Genomic DNA, 17,306 nt, shown 5'->3' with positions numbered 1-17,306 from the left:
CTAGCCTGGGAACCTCCGTATGCCGAGGGTGTGGCCCTAAAATGACCAAAAAAAAAAAAAAAAAAAAAAAAGGTGGACAAGACCAACAGGACCTTTTGCACTTAGAAGCACTGAAGCGAATTCTTCATTTGATTTAGAACACCCTCTCTCTTCTTCCTTCCCTCTCTTTTCTTAATTTAAGAAACCTGAAGTCATGTACATTGCGCCAGGAACTGGTCTCAATTCCTTAATTATTCAGTATTAACTCATGTAATCCAATACAACTTTATAAAGGCATAACTACAGTTCTCCCCATTTGATGGTTGGGGAAGCGAGGCGCTAAGAAGTTAAGGAAATTGCTCAAAGTCGTACAGCTATTTAGTGAGGGAGGTGAAATTCCATCCTAGTCTGGTGCTAGAAATCTGTACTTTTTAACCAATATGCTTTCATTCCGTTCTCTGCATTTACCCCCTGAAAAATAAGGTCAACTATGTAAAATAAGATGTAAAGTGTCTAGAGGGCTGGAAAGGGTTAACGCTGAAGCACTTCCGCGAGCTGAAAAAACAAAAACAAACCAGCCAGCAAAAGCCTGTTAAAGCCCCCGGTGGAAATTCAGGGGGCCTTCTGTTCCTTTAAACTCTCGCTTTCGCTCCCGCTGACACTTCGCAGCGGCCGCGGCTGGACCAGGCTACCGCGCTCCCTTCGTCCTTCCACCCGCCCGCGGGTCTGGGGTCCGAAGGGGCTGCGCAGGGTCGGTATCCGAATTGGCTCGGGTTTGCTTTCTTCACACCCCAACCCCCGCCACACACATCCTCCCGGGAATGGCGTACTGGAATTAACCCTTTAGCGCCCAGGAAGCCCCCACTGGCGCCGGGCGCCCGCTGGGTCCGCTGCAGGGTCCGCTGCTGGGCCGCGATTCCCCGCAGGCGGGCGTGCGGGCGGCCCAGGGCCAGGGGCTTGCGGGCGCCGCTGGCCGGGCTGCAGGGGGTGCGAGCCCGGTGCAGGGATGGCGCCCGGGCGGCGCAGAGGTGCAGTCCGGCGCTCCCCGCCCTCCGTGTTCGCCTTTTCGCCTTCTCTGCTGGCGCTCCAGGCCGCCGGCTGCCCCGGGCACGGCGAGCTGGAGTTGCCCTCTCACTCCCCCCTGCTTCGCTCCCCCGGTTTAATCTCTCGGCGACTCCTTTGCCAGCCCCGAGGAAAGTGCAGCCATTGGACAGGTCGGTGCGAGCTGCCGGTTTCGGGAAGGAAGGTGGGAGACGCCTGGAGGAGCGAGGGGGAGGGAGGAGGGAGGAGGGAGGAGGGTGCCGCGGCGGATCTGGCAAATTGCGAGCTGCCTTCCCTCCCCAAAGTGTGGAGCAGGAGCGCGGGGGAGCGCGGCGGCGGCGGCGCCTCCTCCGCCACCAAACTCCCGGGCTCTGCGGTGCTTGGGACCACCTCCTCCTTAGCCGGGAGGAACCCTCTCCCAATAGGTTTCAGCCTGACTTTTTCCTCCTCATTTCTTTCTTCTTCACCCTCACCCCCTTTTCTCCCCTCCAGTACATTTTTCCTGCCTCCGGACCTCAGACTGCTGCAGCTCGAGCCTTCCCAGGGGCTGCCCATCCCTCCGGCTGCGAGCGAGGACGCACGCCCTGCATCGGGCGAAGAAAAGAAGAAAAACTTGTCGGAGGGGTTTCGCCAGCCCACAGTAACCCCCTTCCCGCAAACCCGAATCTTCCGCGGGGCCATCCCAAGACTGGGGAAAGTTCCGAAAGCCCTCTCGGATTTGGAGGAGGCACCCTAGCTGACTGTGGAATTAGATCTGTTTTGAACCCAGTGGAGCGCATCGCCGCGGCTCGGAAGTCACCGTCAGCGGGCACCGGGGTGGCGCTGCCCGTGCGGAGCGGAGAGTTTGCCAGCTCCGGCTGCAAGTGGCCTTTCGCCTCCGCAGTTGCTAGTCTGTGTCTGGAGTGAGGGCTGTGAGTGTTGTGGCAAGTTGTGAAGAGAGACCTGGAGGTCCGGAGAAGACTGCGCTCGCCTCGCACTTCCTTTTTTCTCTTCTTGGCTCCCGGGCGTGAAGTCTGAGCGAATTTTACAAAGGCCTCTGCGTCCTGCCGGGACCGGTCCGCAGCGTTCGGCCCCGCGGTCCTCATTCCCAACCGGAGCCCCGGAGCCCCGGGCGCCCGGGAAGGACTGGCGGGGAGGGGGAGGGAGGTCGCGGCGGCGGCATGGCGAGGTTCCCGCGAGCCGACCTGGCAGCTGCAGGAGTTGTGTTACTTTGCCACTTTTTAATGGACCGGTTTCAGTTCGCTGCAGGGACGCCTGGAAACCAAGTCCACGGTAAGATGCACTTTCGCTTGTTGCTTTTCTGCCCAGCTGGAGACCTCTCTGGCACCCATTCTCAGCCTACCCTCACTTCATCTATATGCCCTTGGCAAAGTTATTGCAATTGCATTTCGAGTAAACTTGGGCTCGTCATCATCTGGGGAAAAGAAGGTTGGCTGAATGAGTTGGGTGATAGGGTCTGGGGGTTTTCCTAAGGATTTCGGGCTTGCTTCACCTGAGCTGCAGGGGGTGGTAGTGACTCCCCCAACGCGTCCAGAGAGGACTGTGGAAGAGCAAACCTTCCCTGGGTACCTCGCCTAGGAGCTGGCATCCTGGGCTGTGTCCTCTCCGGCTCCTCCCCCTTCCCTGCTGCCAGGATAAACGGAGCGAGTGCGTGATGGGGGCAGTGGGTGGGGGCTTTGGTGTGGCAACCGGTGATTGCAGGGCTCCCCTCTGCTGGAGAAAATTCCCAGTGGCCGCACCTTCCTCCCCGGGCAATCCCCACCTCTGCTCCCTCCTTGCAGGGCAGCCGCTGAAAGTGGGGCGGGGTGGGTGCGGCGGAGCGCCGAGGAGGGAGAGAGGTGGGGTGGGCGCGTCTCTGGAGACCAGCCCCTGGCCCCATTGTCCTCTGCCGGTCGTCTTCGAAGACTGCCTGAACGTGCAGGGGGTTCTTCCCTGTGGCCCTGGCCTCCGCCTATTCCCGGTGGCAGCACCTCCTGCTCGAGTTGCTGCTCCAGCCAGGTGCGCGTCCAGCCCGGAGCCGCGACCCCAGGGGTCGAGCGCGCAGCCCGCCACGCCGCCCTGGGCCCGGGGCCCACTGGCTCCTCCCCGCGCAGCGCTGCTGAGCCCTGGCTCTGCTGCCTTCCTGTGCTCGGGTGCCTGCACCCCATTTCTGCCCCTCAGACTTCGAGAGGAAGTGAATGAGCACGAACCCTTGGAGGGAGAAGAAAAAGGAAATACAAACTTACTGATTAGAATAATCAAGGTTTTGTTTTGTAATTCAGAGGAGGGGACGTGGTGAGTGATGCCTCGGAAGGTACAGCCATCCCCAAATGTCAGAGCTGACAGTCGCAGCTGGGAGGCTAGGGAGAGCACCTGGGGGTTCCAGGTGAGGTGAATCCTGAAGGAAGTCCTTGAAGGAATTTTTACCAAGCCAAGGCAGCCACAACGCTGTGTCTATCCCTGGTGTAAGTTCTTACAAAGCACGGGTTCCGACTCTGCGCCCCAATTTGTGATTGGAGGGGTGCGTTTGTTGGGGGTCGGGGGAACATGGTGACAACACTTTTAAAGCTGTGAATAAAACACAGATTTCCTGGATGTTGATTTGTCTTTGTCATTGTAATTGTTCCGCATAAATGGACGTAGGTTGTTTTTGAATGGGTATTATTTATCTACAGATCATACCTACTATTTGCTTGTCTGATACATTTCATTAGTTTTGAAAAAATAAGACTTCTGTTCATCTAGGGAGCAGCACATTTATTTAAAAAAGTGAAGTAGCAGTTTTCGTGGGCATATTCACGACATAAATGCTTAAAGAAAGCAATTTACTTCATCCCAAAGGAGGTAGAGAGGTGTGTGTAACAAAATGCATCCCAAGTTATTTATTTGAAAACTTATTTGGCACTGGAGATAAACAGTACATCTACAGTGAAGAAAAAAGTCAGCAAATGTTTTATTCTGAACTTTTTTCATTAGTATGTTACTAAAAAATATATAAAATAAATTTACTCTTCTAAGTTCTCAAATTGAGGATAGAATCCATACCATTCCGATGGTTGAAAGCCTGTACTTTGGGGAATATTAAATACATTAATTATTCAACATAAATCCACAGGTATTATAAACCAGTATTTCTGGTAGAAAACTGTTCTAGAAGCCCATGTAGTTATAGGATTGACTGAAAAAGGAAGAGTTTTCAATTTCTAGGCAATTTTTTTGAGATTTATTACAAACTGAAGTAGCTTCTTTCTTGGACATCAGTATGCATTAGTTTTATGAAGTAATCTTGGAAATAAATGGTTAGCCTGCTGTAATATACAGACTGTAGCAATGAAATGGAAGAAGAATATTGTCTCCTTTGTAAAATAGTCTAACTAAAAGTTCAATATGGAAAATTTTTTAAAAATCCAACAGTCCTGGAATTTGGCATGTAGCAATCAGGATTTTTATTACAGACATTTTGGCATGGGAAAAAATCTGATTTCATAACAGGGACATTTTATTTATGCATTACTTTAGAAATGCTGCACTTGCCTTTGTTGCCACCAGAGGGCAGAGAGACTGCTAATTTCTTTCTGATTCTTTCCCAAATCTCGGATTAATGATCCTCAATATTTTGTTTTTCTATGTGCAAATATTTTTTGATAGTTCAACTTCCCATTTATAAATGAGTGGCAATTTGAAATGATGAGGCTTTATCATAGTTCCCGCTTTCATTGAAATTAACTAAATACTTATTCATTTAACCTTTATTTAGCATTTCCTACATGACTTAGATTTTGAATACATTCTTGTGGTATAATAAGTACAGTGGAAAAATCCAAATACTCTCTTTTGCATCATCATCAGTGATTATTAACAAATTATTGTGGAATTCCCAAGAATATAGTTTTAAAATATCTCTTTTATGATTAAAAGTTCATTATTATGTAATGGACTTATTTTTAGAATTGAATGTATTCTGTGTGTATATGAAAAGTTTTTGCCCATTCTAAATAGTAATATCTCAACCAATATTTGGAGAAAAATAAGCTCAGAATAATGTTAAATCCTGTAAATCTCAAATCATCTCTCTGTTGGTATGATTCATCCTTATATCCTAAACTGATTGAAAAAAAGAGTTTCATAATAATGTCAAAGGAAAAAGATGCACTAATATCTTAAAGAATTCTAAAAATTTAAATCAGCAAAAAAGGCCTAAAAATATGTAGTTATATTTTAGCCCGACTATTGCTCTTAAATGTTATTTAAGGCAACAAAGTAGTTCATTCCCACTATAGAGAGCAAAAATAGTTTAGACTCCAAGGTATTTTCACTTTTAAAACTTTCTAATATTGCTGTGTTCTAGAGACAAGTAGTTTATTTTAGTCTTTTCTCTAGTTGAATATTTTCCTATTTTCTGCTTTCATTGGAATTAAAAAAAAAAACTTTAGTTTGAAATATTACTAATTTGTGGGGTTTACTATGAGAATATCTATTGAGACCCACTGTCAATAGTATAAATTTTCTATTTGCAGACAAACCTGGAGCACCAAAAAAAAAGGTTATAACAGAGGGCTCATTTATTTAATTTTAATTTTTTTTTCTTTTCTGTCTTTTTAGGGCTGTACTCATGGCATGTGGAAGTTCCCAGGCTAGGGGGTGAATTGTAGCTGCAGCTGCTGGCCTACACCATAGCCATAGAAACATGGGATCTGAGCCACGTCTGCGACCTACACCATAGGTCACGGCAACTCCTACCTTCAACCCACTGAGCAAGGCCAGGGATCAAACTTGCAACCTCATGAATACTAGTCAGACTTGTTTCCGCTGCACCACAATGGAAACTCCAACAGAGGGTTAATCTAAGTGAATATTGTCTATAAAGTAGACATGAATCAGATTATTGGACAAATCATAGATTTTTTTTATTGATGACTCAACTGCATAAGTTTTTTATTGACTTGATTGCATACAAATATTTACTCTTGACTGTAAGTATGAAATCTGAGAGTCTTTTTCCTTTAGAGGATAGAAGTTGAAGCGTGAGGTTGGGAAAGTTTGGACTGAGACATAAATGTGATTGATCTAGAACATTCCTGTCAGAAATAAGGTTTGAAGTTCACTGATGTCTGTGGACAGATTTAGAATTATTATAATTTGGACAATTTGTGCATTTCTTACGTTCGATCTTGAGAAACAGGTTCTTATCAAGGAGAATCTGCTTGAATAAAACTTGGGAATAGAGATACTAATTTTCTCCGCACAGGTTTCTTCTCTGCAAGAATCAGATACTTTCATGCAGAAATGTAGATATTATGGATTATTTTCCAGTAGTTTTTTCCTCAGTTTTTTTTTTTTTTTCCCCTAAGAGTTATCTCCTAGTGCAGATCCAGTATGTTTGTGAGGTTGAATGGATTGATCAGCTGGGGTCATGGGGTCTAAAGTCTCAAGCTGTTTCCCCACATGGAAGACCATTGCTGCGTGGCCTCCACCACTTTCCCCCCTCCCCCTCCCCTGAGTGTTTTTGACCCTCTAACCTTAACACTCTAGCCAGACGAAGCTCCTTGAGGTTCCGGGGGTACCATGTGTCACCACCTCCATGCCATTCCTCCTGCTCTTCCTTCCCTAACCCATCTGCTTTTTCTTACAGGCTTATCTCCAGGGATGCAACTTACAAAAGGATGTGTTTTAGAACCCGCAGAGAGCTCTCTAGACCTTTTAGAGGGCGCTTCTCTGACTCTGCTTGATATTATGGGAGTTTTAGGGGGTTTTTTGTTTATTTTTCTTTCTTCCCTTTCTCATGTCTGCATCTTTTTCATTTTATTTTATTTTTTTCATATATTCTCTTAGATCATATCCCACATTCTTAGTTCAGGCTCTGCTGTCATTCACTTCTGAATCCCCTGTGGCTTCTACCACACAGTCATGCAATAAAAAGTTGTCGAACGGACTGAACAGACTGGAATTAACAGTTCAGGCTGGATTGTTGACTTGAATGTCACCTTGGGAGATTTTTATACTTTTTGCTCTATTTATGACTTTTTCCTTCAGTAAGATGGAAATGACTCTACAGACAGGCTTCACAGAACAGTAGTTTAAAATGAGAGAATAGAATCCAGAGGTCTGTCATCATGGTCTGGTTGATGATATTTACCTTAAATCTTCGGTTAATAGAACTTTCAGGAAGTTTATTCTGTCATTCTACTCTACTGGTTTCTGACTGTGTTTTCACTCATTTGCTTGCTCTAATACCATAAAGTACAGCATGTGTATATAGTATGTATATATATGTTATGTGTACATTATATATATGTAGTACTGGTGCTCCATGTTCAGTGGAACTGAGCACTGTTAAGTAAATTTAGTTATTTATGAAATTACTTTTGAACTGAACTGTGCGTAGGTCTCATGCCATTAACCTACACCGAAAGTGGCTTTAAAAACCTAGTCTCCTGAAATGTGTCACAGTGGCTGTCCTGAGGGCAGGTGGTGGGGTGGTGTCCTCTGCATGTGCCTTAGGTGAGAGAGAAAGAGAGAGAAACTCTTGTGTCTTAATAACAGATATAGTGGTTTCTCTTCTCTGACTTGCTTGTATCTTCTGGACATTGGGAATCGTGGCCAGAAACATTCCTTTTTTCAAACGGGGTTTCTCGAAAACTCAGAACACCGTTTGTGGGCCTGCCTCCAAAAAGCTTAGAAACCTCTGGCTTCCATTGTGTGCCCTGGTTTGTTTCCTTGGGTCTTCCTCGTGTCCTTCCTACTCTCATTTATCTTTGTCTAGCTTTTCTCCCTGCAAATCTTGTCCTGTATTTGTTTTAGTGATGGGAAATAAGTCAATAAAAAGAAATCACCATAATACACCAGGTTGTATACTACAAAGTTGCTTTCTGCTTTCTTTTCATCTGACTAATTCCAGTCCTTTGCCTTTATTCTGAGCACATATTTCTCAGAGCATTAATGATCTCTGTACAGGATTCCACTCTGAGAAGTCTTTCTTCGTCCCCGAGGCTCACACAGGATGTCTTCCCTCATTCTTCCCCAGACAATGATTCTGTTCAAATGAGGAAGTTGCTGCAGAATGACAGACTAAGTAATGATGCTTTTACTAAGACAGTTTCTCCCGCTATTTATTGTGTCATGTCTTGCCTGGCCAAATTAACAGAATAGTCTGAGCAAAGAACAGAATAGAACATATTCTACATTGTATTGTAACCAGACTTTAAACCTATACCTGTTTCCTATCTGTGCTTGGTTTTTCTTTTATCTTCTTTGATTAAAAAAAAAAAAGTGGTGAGCTATGGAGTGATGATACAGATCTGAGTATTGAAAGAGAATTAGAAGTCTTGTTGGCAGCCTGTTTGGAATTAGGATAGGCTGTTAAAGATTGTAGATCTGAACGTGGGGTCAGAAACTGTGACCTTCCTTGAAATACAAACTTTTAATCCCTTCCTCCAGAGGCCATCCAAACACATCTAAGCACTAGTGACTTGCCTGTCCCTTCCAAATTAAAATCAGCTGTCCTCAGCGTTTCTGCTTCAGGCATTATAGCAGAGAGTGGCCTGTGATTTTGTCAAGAGGGGGTCGTAAAGGCAAGGATGCAGGACGACTTCTATTTTACTTTTCAGGAATCTTAGGACTTACTTCCTCTTTTTCCTCCCACCTATTATTTTCACTCATTAATTGGAAATTTTCTCTAGAATACATGTTGCTCAAGGCCTTATCCTCTCAGTAACATGCTTTGCTGTTTGAGGCAATGAGACTAGAGAGACTAATGAGAATTTGCCCTGTGGATAAACTGCATAAGAATCAGAATATTTAAAAGTCAATTTTCTGCATATTCCTTGGAGTGTTCAGTGATAGGAGAAGTCCACATAAAACCAATAAATTCTTTCTAAGCTTGCTGCTTGGCAAATGCACCCTGGTTTATTTAGATTAGGGTAATGTATTCTTTGGTCCAGTTGGAATATGGAACATTCAACCTGCAATGCTGTTTTTTAGATAGTAGTAATATCCTTCTATGTTTATATGTATCTGTTTGTAGCAGTAGCTCCCAGTTTTTTTTTTTTCCTAAGACACTGTAATCTGAACATCCAATAAAATATTTATTTACCTAAACCCTAAAAGGGAAGTTTGATAGACAGAGCTTATCATTGTAGAATGTGAAATTCATAAATAATAATGATTTTCAAGATGTAAAGTAGTCCTGCAGGTGCATTTAGGGTATAGCTCATGTTGAATCTACTATACATGTAGTACATACCTATTTGCATAATTCTCTCTAAGATGCAGACTTAGACTGTGTTTCACAGACCCAGTGGAAAATGGGTATAATGTTGTTTATTTGTTTGGTTAAAAGAGTCCATTGACCTTACTGCAGGCATAGCTGGGAGCAAGCCCAAGGTTGTATCTGACTTCTGTTGTTTGTGGCTTCCCTTTCTCCTTGTGTTATCCATTTCCTTCAATACAGTAAAAAGGATCTATAAAGATCAATGTAATCTGCATTGCAAAATATTCATTAAAAAGGGTATATGAATTGTTGATAGATTAACTTATATTTTCAGTGCACATGGCTTCCGGTTATTTAAATGAATCCTCTCTTGAAGGATCAAGAAAATCTTAATGATTTTTCCTATAGTTTTATATCTAAAAGTAACTACAGTGCTACATACACATAATTTTTTCAAGAATTATATCATCTGATATTAGCTATTTAATGTATTTATTATTGAAGTATATTTGATATAACTATTTTGACTTTTTAGTTTTTTTTTTTTTTTTTTTAAGGACATACGGAGGTTCCCAGGCTAGGGGTTGAACCAGAGCTACAGCAGCCAGCCTACACCACAGCCACAGCAATGCAGGATCCTTAACCCACCGAGCAAGGCCAGGGATCAAACCTGCAACCTCATGGTTCTTGGCTTTGTTTCCACTGCACCAGGATGGGAATTCCAACTTTTTAGTATTTATATACTTCCTGGTAATATACATCTAATTTTTTTTTTTTTTTTTTTTTTTGGTCATTTAGCCCTTTTAGTAGACAGTTCAGGCTGGACTGTTGGCTTGAAGGTCACCTTGGGAGATGTTATATTTTTATCACTAACTGCTAATTTACATATTTAAAATGTACATATTTTGAATTTATTTTTTGGAATTTTAACTTTAATTATATACAGTTTTCTGTATTCTAAGAAGCGAAATTGAACTGAAAGACCTATCACTCTGCATTTTTGTTCTTGGATTCTTGTTTGTTTGGAGTGGGCGTAGAGAGGGTCATTTGAGTTTTTTTCACACAAGGAAAGTTTATTGAATATTTTAACACCCATTTGAAAACTCTGAATTTCTTATAAAAATAAATTTGGCTTATAAGATTAAAAAAAAATGCCACTTCACATTTTAGTTTGAAAGCCTTCTTGCTATATTAAAAATATGTTGTTGTATGTTTTATTTTCATATGCTGACTTAACACCCTAAGGTGTTGTATATCTATCATCATGTATATTTTTATGTTTTGATTTGTAATTTGAATTTTAAATTTTTACAATTTGAATTCCACATAGTTTTCTAAATGCTTCTTTCTTTTACTCAAATTAAATAGATTTTATGAAAGCTTTTAGTTTGACATGAAGTATGTATAAAATATTTTCTCAACCAGATATTGTAGTAACATTTGTCAATATGGCAAAACTTGCAAAATATTCATAAATATGTTATGAAATAATTTTGACCGAGTATACATTGTTACTGGTTGTTTTGTACACATATATTACGTGTAATTGCCTTGGTCCTAATTTTCCCACAGTCAATTTATCCCAAAATTGATTTATCCGGTCTTCCAGTTATTTTTCCACAACTGGTTTATCCAATCTTCCATGAACAAAAAAACAAGTACTTTTTTTAATGGAGTAGTAGCATGTTATTTTTCTTCTAGTTTTATTGAGATATAACTGACATATAGCACAGTGTAAATATAAGCTGTACAGCATAATGATCTGACTGACTTACAACATGAAATGTTTACCACAAAAAGTTTAGTGAACATCCATCATCTCATACAGATACAAAATGAAAGGCAAAAACTTTTTTTCCCTGTGAAAAGAATGCAAGACTTGGAGTTCCCTTTGTGGGTCAGCAGTTAGCAAACCCGACTAGCAGCCATGAGGACACGGGTTCAATCCCTGGCCTTGCTCAGTGAGTTAAGGATCCGGTGTTGCCGTGAACTGAACTGTGGTGGAGGTCGCAGATGTGGCTCAGATCCTGAGTTGCTGTGGTGTAGGCTGGCAGCTACAGTTCTGATTGGACCTCTAGCCTGGGAACCTCCATATGCCACAGGAGCAGCCCTGAAAGACAAAAAGACCAAAAAAATAAATAAAATAATGCAAGACTTACTTTCTTAAGAATTTTCATATATAACATACAGCCGTATATGTACCATGTCATATATTACATCCTTAGTACTTATTTATCTTATTCTGGAAGTTTGTACCTTTTAATCACCTTTGTCACCCTGCAAAGACGTTATGCTATTATTGACTCAATTCCCCGCCCTGTTACATAATTATTGACTATATTCCCCACACTGACTCATTTATTTGGTAACTGGAAGTTTGCACCTCTTAACTTCCCTCGCCCAGCTGTGGTGTTTGGAACACTCATGCTGTGTATATCCTTGCACACATCTCTCTGTGTTCATATGTGGGACTTCTGTTTTAGAGGTAGACTCCATGGGTTATCGGCCGTGTGAATGTTCTGCTCTAAGAGATAAAATCTGGGATAAGCCCAAGTAGATCTTCCAAGATAAAAACTTCAAAGATAAAGGCAAGTGGGGCCTTGATAATTATCCCTCTGCGGCTATTACATTGTCGTAATTACTTTCATCTGTGTCTGATGGACAAAGCTGTCCCCCTGTTCTTGATCTCCAGAAGTGTCTTTGCTCTTCTAGAAGGCTCTTAGCTTTTCCATATCTATCTTACAATAAACTTTTCAGGTTTCACTAGAAACTGTTGAACTTTTGATTGAAGTCACATTACATCTCAGGGTCATTTGGTAAAGATTTCCATTTCGAAACACCTTGGAGACAATGTTAGGTTTTTTTCCACAACAGCTAAAAGCCAGAACAAGTACCACTGCGCTTTGTAGCAGATTGTTAATAGCCGTTATTAGGCGAGTGACCTTTTTTAGTTGAACCAATGTCCTTAGATTGAGGGCTAGGGCTGTTTTCTTGATCACACCATGAGACTAACTATACATCTAATTGTTTCTTAGGAAATAACAAGGAGAAACCATAGGTTAATTAAAATGAACAACTCAATTAAGGAAAAAAAAAAAGTGAATTCCTAACTTCTTAGGAACTACTATGTATGAGAGGTGGTCACCAGGCAAAGAATACATGAAAATGACATTTTTACAGTGTCATTTGAGTAACTTATCTTCTGGACCAGCATAGCAGTTCCAAGCAAGACTTCAAGTTTGCTGCTTCTTAAGAATCCTCTCTGATGAGAATTGTAACATCGTGTAGATTTAGGATTCTCCTTAATGATTGCTGTTTAGCTAACTAATAATCAATTCCATGGCAGATTTACATCGAAAGAGAGTATACTTTACAGCTTGTTACCAGTTAGAGGTAATAGTTTTATGATTTTATTTAAACTGTAGGCTTTTATAAATTAGAGGTTTATAACTTGCTTGATTTGCAAAACCTAATTTCACCTCCATCTCAGCACAGTTTATGACTGGCCATTGCTCTGAGCTCATGCATACTGATCTGGATATTTTTTAATCAGGAGTGAATGGACAAGCCGGGCAGGCTGTTTTATTTCTTTGTTATTTAGCCTTCATTATCTTTTTAACATCTGTTGTTCATTTCAGATTTTTTAAAAACAAGCATGATTCAAAGTCATCCTGCAGATGATAGTCTCATTGTCTGGACATTGCAAAACAGCTTTATGCAGGAAGCCAGATTTGTGCAATCTCAGTTTTGTCAAGCTGTTTTTAGAAGAGCGGTTTGTAAAATAGGCACAACCAATGAGAAGCTGATTACCCTAAAAGCAAGCAGTGATGTTTGACTTGAGACTGCCTTTCCCTCCCTATCCGCAGTTCCTTTATCCTGGCTCCAGCAGGCACCATCCTTTCTGGCCTAGTTCATTTCAGTAGCTTTCCACCTTCCCTCCAACAACATCCTGCTGGACTCCAGCCTTTATTCCACAGCCTGAAAGAGCTTTCTGGAGTGTAAATCTGACTGCATTACCTCTCTGTTGAAAATGCCTTCCTATGTGCCTAAGTCTTGGCCACCAGAGGCCAAACCCCTCAATAACCTGATCCTTTTACCTCTAGGTTCAAATCCATCACTTCCTCCCTCCACTCTCCCAAGTTTCCCACACACTCTGTCCTCATGAAGCTGCACATGGCCTTCCCTCTTCTTGGAGCACCCTTTCGTTCTCTTCTTGGCTACGTGTCCTGCAGGTCTCAGCTTCATCTTGAGTTTCAGCATGCCTGAACCATTTCTCAGTGTTTCTCTGCCAGCTCCAAGTCTGTAGACGAGTGCCTCCGCAAGTGCACTCTGGGCATCCTGATCATATCACTTCACCTCAAGAGTGAGAAGTCATGCCTGCACTTGACTGTGAGCCACCAAAGCGAGGCCCCATGTGACTAATCACCTCTACATCACTAGCTCCAAGTATGAAGCCCTCTGAAAATTTGTAGAATAAAGGAATCTTGTTAAGTGTTCTCCTTGTATGGTGGTACTATATTTGTTCAGATTTATCACTCAGGCTAAGAGTTTTGTTTGCATTTTGTTTCTACATCTTTCTTTGGGAAGAATTTCTAAATCATAATTGAACATGATGTATTGGATTTAAATATCCATGATTGAAATGTATAAAACAAACCAGAGATTGAGTGACTTCAGGGTAAAGGAATTTGTAATGTGCATTTGGGAAACTGAGAATTCATTTACAAATGATGGTTTAGGAATGATTAAGTCACTTAAAGCCAGGAAGCACAGAGAAAGGGATATTTTAGCAATTTATAATCCAGAATATTAAATTATCTGTTAAAATGTTGAAGGTGGTTCATTTGTTTCTATGGAGAGAATTCCATTGTTTGAAAATATATATGGATAAACAATGAATGAAATAGGAATTAGAGATTGAACCATGAAATTTGCATCAATAGCCTTCCAAGTATTTCCAAGCTAAAGATGCAAGCTGAGACTAGATACTTATAAGACTTCTATTTACAAATTACTGGGCAGCCTTTTAAACATTTTTTTCAAAAAAAGATTCTAAAAGATTTCTTAATATTATACACATCATATTCTTTGTTAAGTCATTAATTTGTACCCAGAAGGTCTTGAACGTGACTAACTTGCTGAAGTTTCCATTGATTTCATTTAGCATCTTTCATGTTCTCAACAACTTGCATTTACGGAGTTCTCCAAACACATTTTTCTCACCCTTGTTTTTCTATTTATTGCTTTTCTAGAAACATTCTCCAAAGTTCCTCCTATATTCCATGCAAATTTTATGGAGTGAACACTTGATAGTTTTATCTGCCAAGTATCTCTTACCCTCTTTTTCTGGTAAGAGTGCCTTCTCATTATTTGGAAATGTGCAGCCTTTTGGAAACAGCACCTCACCGTCATTTAGGAATGCCCTCTCTGACCCTGTGTTGTTCACCTGGGCCTTTTATCATATGTCCTACTTCCTCAGACAGTTCAGCTGTGTCCCAAAGGTGGGAACTCATAAAAACCCTTCATCTTGAACCTCAGGCAATTAACCCTTCCCTATATGTTATTTACGCATTCTAGAAAAGAGAGGATCTTTTAAAAAAATATTCTAGGTGTTGCTGCATTGGAAAGATGCATCTGAAACCATGTATAGGCAGTCTTAGACTTCCTGATAGCATAAACCAGAAAATTTCAGTTTTGAGTTGAGATATATTATTTGCCACTAAGAGAGTCTTGGTAAGTACTTGATAAATGTATCAAAATTTTCAACTCTATTTTTATTTGAACAATTATTTGATTGCAGACTGCTCTCACTAAATTGTACACTCTGTGAGGGTAAGAACAATATTTGTTTTACTTTTTTGTTTTCTTAGCACTTTTCATGGTGTTTAGAATATAGAAGGTACTCAATAAATGTCTGGTAAATGAAATGTTTGTATAAGTACATTTGGTATTGCCATCCCAGTAACCGTTAAAATAATTCAGTGCTCAGGTATCAGAGGAGATTTATCAGATGATTCAAAAGTTGTGACTGCAACAGATTTTTTCCCTGCTGGTTTTCTTAAGTAATTTTTTGTCCCCTTCTCATTTTACAAATTAATTTTTTTGGTTGAGTCTTGTTCTTCTCATCTTTCTTCATGTTTAATTTGGTGTCTTCCTTTCATTTTCCCTGCAGTTCCTCTGATTTTATTTTTCTTTTGGATGTAGATAAACATTCCAGGCAGTTGAAAGGAGAAAGCCTTAACTCTTCAGTGGATGAGACATCATAGATATTGTCAGGCTATTAATCTGTACCCAGAATTAGGAGACAAAAAAAACAAAAACAAAAACAAAAAAATTAAGCAGAAAATAGTTGCTCCATAGCCAGTGCTTATTCATTTTATTTTCTTAATATGTCTTTATTGGGATTTTCCAGACTATTAAAAATATAAAAAGAAAACAAAAATAGTGAAATTACATTTCAGACATAGCATCCAGCACATAGTAGCTTCTCAATTTAAACTTGGTTGACATGGAGTTCCTGTCATGGCTCAGCAGAAACAAATCTAACTAGCATCCATGAGGACACAGGTTTGATCCCTGACCTTGCTCAGTGGGTTAAGGATCTGGCATTGCTGTGAGCTGTGGTATAGGTCGCAGACGTGGCTTGGATCTGGTGTCGCTGTGGCTGTGGCGTGTAGCTATAGCTCCAATTTGACCCCATTATGCTGTGGGTTAAGCCCTAAAAAGACAAAAAATAAAAATAAATAAACTTAGTTGACTGACTTATTGAATAAAAGCCCACAAAGGTCTGTTTTACGTCTAATTTTACAATGCCTTGACTTATTCCTCCATCTATTCATTTATTCAATAAGTAGTCAATATTTTTAAAAAATGCATGGAGGAATAAATCAATTTCTTTATTAGAACTAAAATAGGCTCGTGTAGGTTAATTGGAAACCTAGCCATTCTATCTCACATTTCTTATAAGTTGGGGCCTGCCATATGTTACACATTTAAGTGTGATGCATGCTTAAAATATATGACATTTTCATGATATGATTGAAATCCTTTTATAAAGTTCTGTTCTCCTAATTTTCATATTAGTTCAGCTGTTCCTCTAATGAAATAATTTTAGTTGGAAGATGTTTTTTTGTTCAGTCAATTTAATTTCATAATACACTGTTTTAGATAAAAATAAGAAATAGTTTCTATACTTAAGGAATGTGAGCCACACGGAAACACATACCATGAGTCTAGTGGAAGAGCTACAACAAACACAAATGTAAGATAGGGACAAATCAGTGCTTACAGAAGCAGCAGAGCCAGTGTGTGTGTTGGGCTGGCAGGGTCGGGGTGGGGGAAGGCTCTTTGGGAGACACAGCATTTGATTACCTTATGGCTGTTAAACGCAGTTTCTGATGCCGGACAGCCTTGGCTTGGGCCCAAACCTTGGCTCACAATTTACCAGTTGAGTGACCTTGTGCAAAAACATGAACTCCTGGAGCCTCTGTTTCTTCGTCTGTAATATGGGAATGGAGTTACTTATCTGCAATGAACATTTTCTGTTCTTTGAAAGTTTGGTGTGGTTGCCATAGAAATATAAGGAGATGTGCCTGCAGTATGTTGTGCGAGAAGATTGTAAACAAGGGCAAAAATAGTAGGGCAGAGCCAAAGAGTTCTCCACAGAATGTTGAGCAGACTAAGGAGTTTTTCACTTATAATATTCATTACTGAGTTATCCATGTTTCAAACTGCCAGAGTTAAAACTCCATTTTTGATGGAGTGATAATCACATGCAGTTGTACTATTTGGTTTAGGAGGAATTAAGGCCAGTGAGTGCTTTTGAGAGTCACGTGGACATCAAATGACCCACGGAGGCAGCTCCAACAGGCTTTGACTTGCATGACTAGGTCCATGAATACAAAGCACTGCTCTTTTCCAGAGTCCTCCCCGCTCACTCAGCCGTACCCTAGGGCAGACTTTGGATTTGAAGAAACATTATTTCAATAAAACATACATTAAAAGAACACTCAAAGAATTTATTTTTAGCAAACTCATGTTTCACAAAATGAGATGAAGCTCCCAGAAACAGTTTTCTTTTTTCGACCTGGGCTGAGGA

At 41.0% G+C, this 17,306-nt stretch overlaps 1 protein-coding gene across 3 annotated transcripts in view; it reads left to right on the top strand.

Annotated features, from left to right (window-relative positions):
• PLXDC2 (plexin domain containing 2) overlaps window positions 587–17,306 on the top strand; it is a 416,934-nt gene continuing 400,214 nt past the window's right edge. Inside the window, exons 1-2 of one of the 3 annotated variants that reach the window (XM_021064961.1) lie at window positions 587–730; window positions 1,513–2,292. In XM_021064961.1, the coding sequence (XP_020920620.1) occupies window positions 2,181–2,292 (112 nt within the window). In that variant the 5' untranslated portion in view covers window positions 587–730; window positions 1,513–2,180. The other 2 variants (XM_021064962.1, XM_021064963.1) reach the window with 2 other exon arrangements.

This window comes from Sus scrofa, chromosome 10, assembly GCF_000003025.6.
Source record: "Sus scrofa isolate TJ Tabasco breed Duroc chromosome 10, Sscrofa11.1, whole genome shotgun sequence".
NCBI lineage: Eukaryota > Metazoa > Chordata > Mammalia > Artiodactyla > Suidae > Sus > Sus scrofa.
Note: the sequence above shows the minus strand (reverse complement) of the source record. Positions and strands in the feature narration are given on the sequence as shown.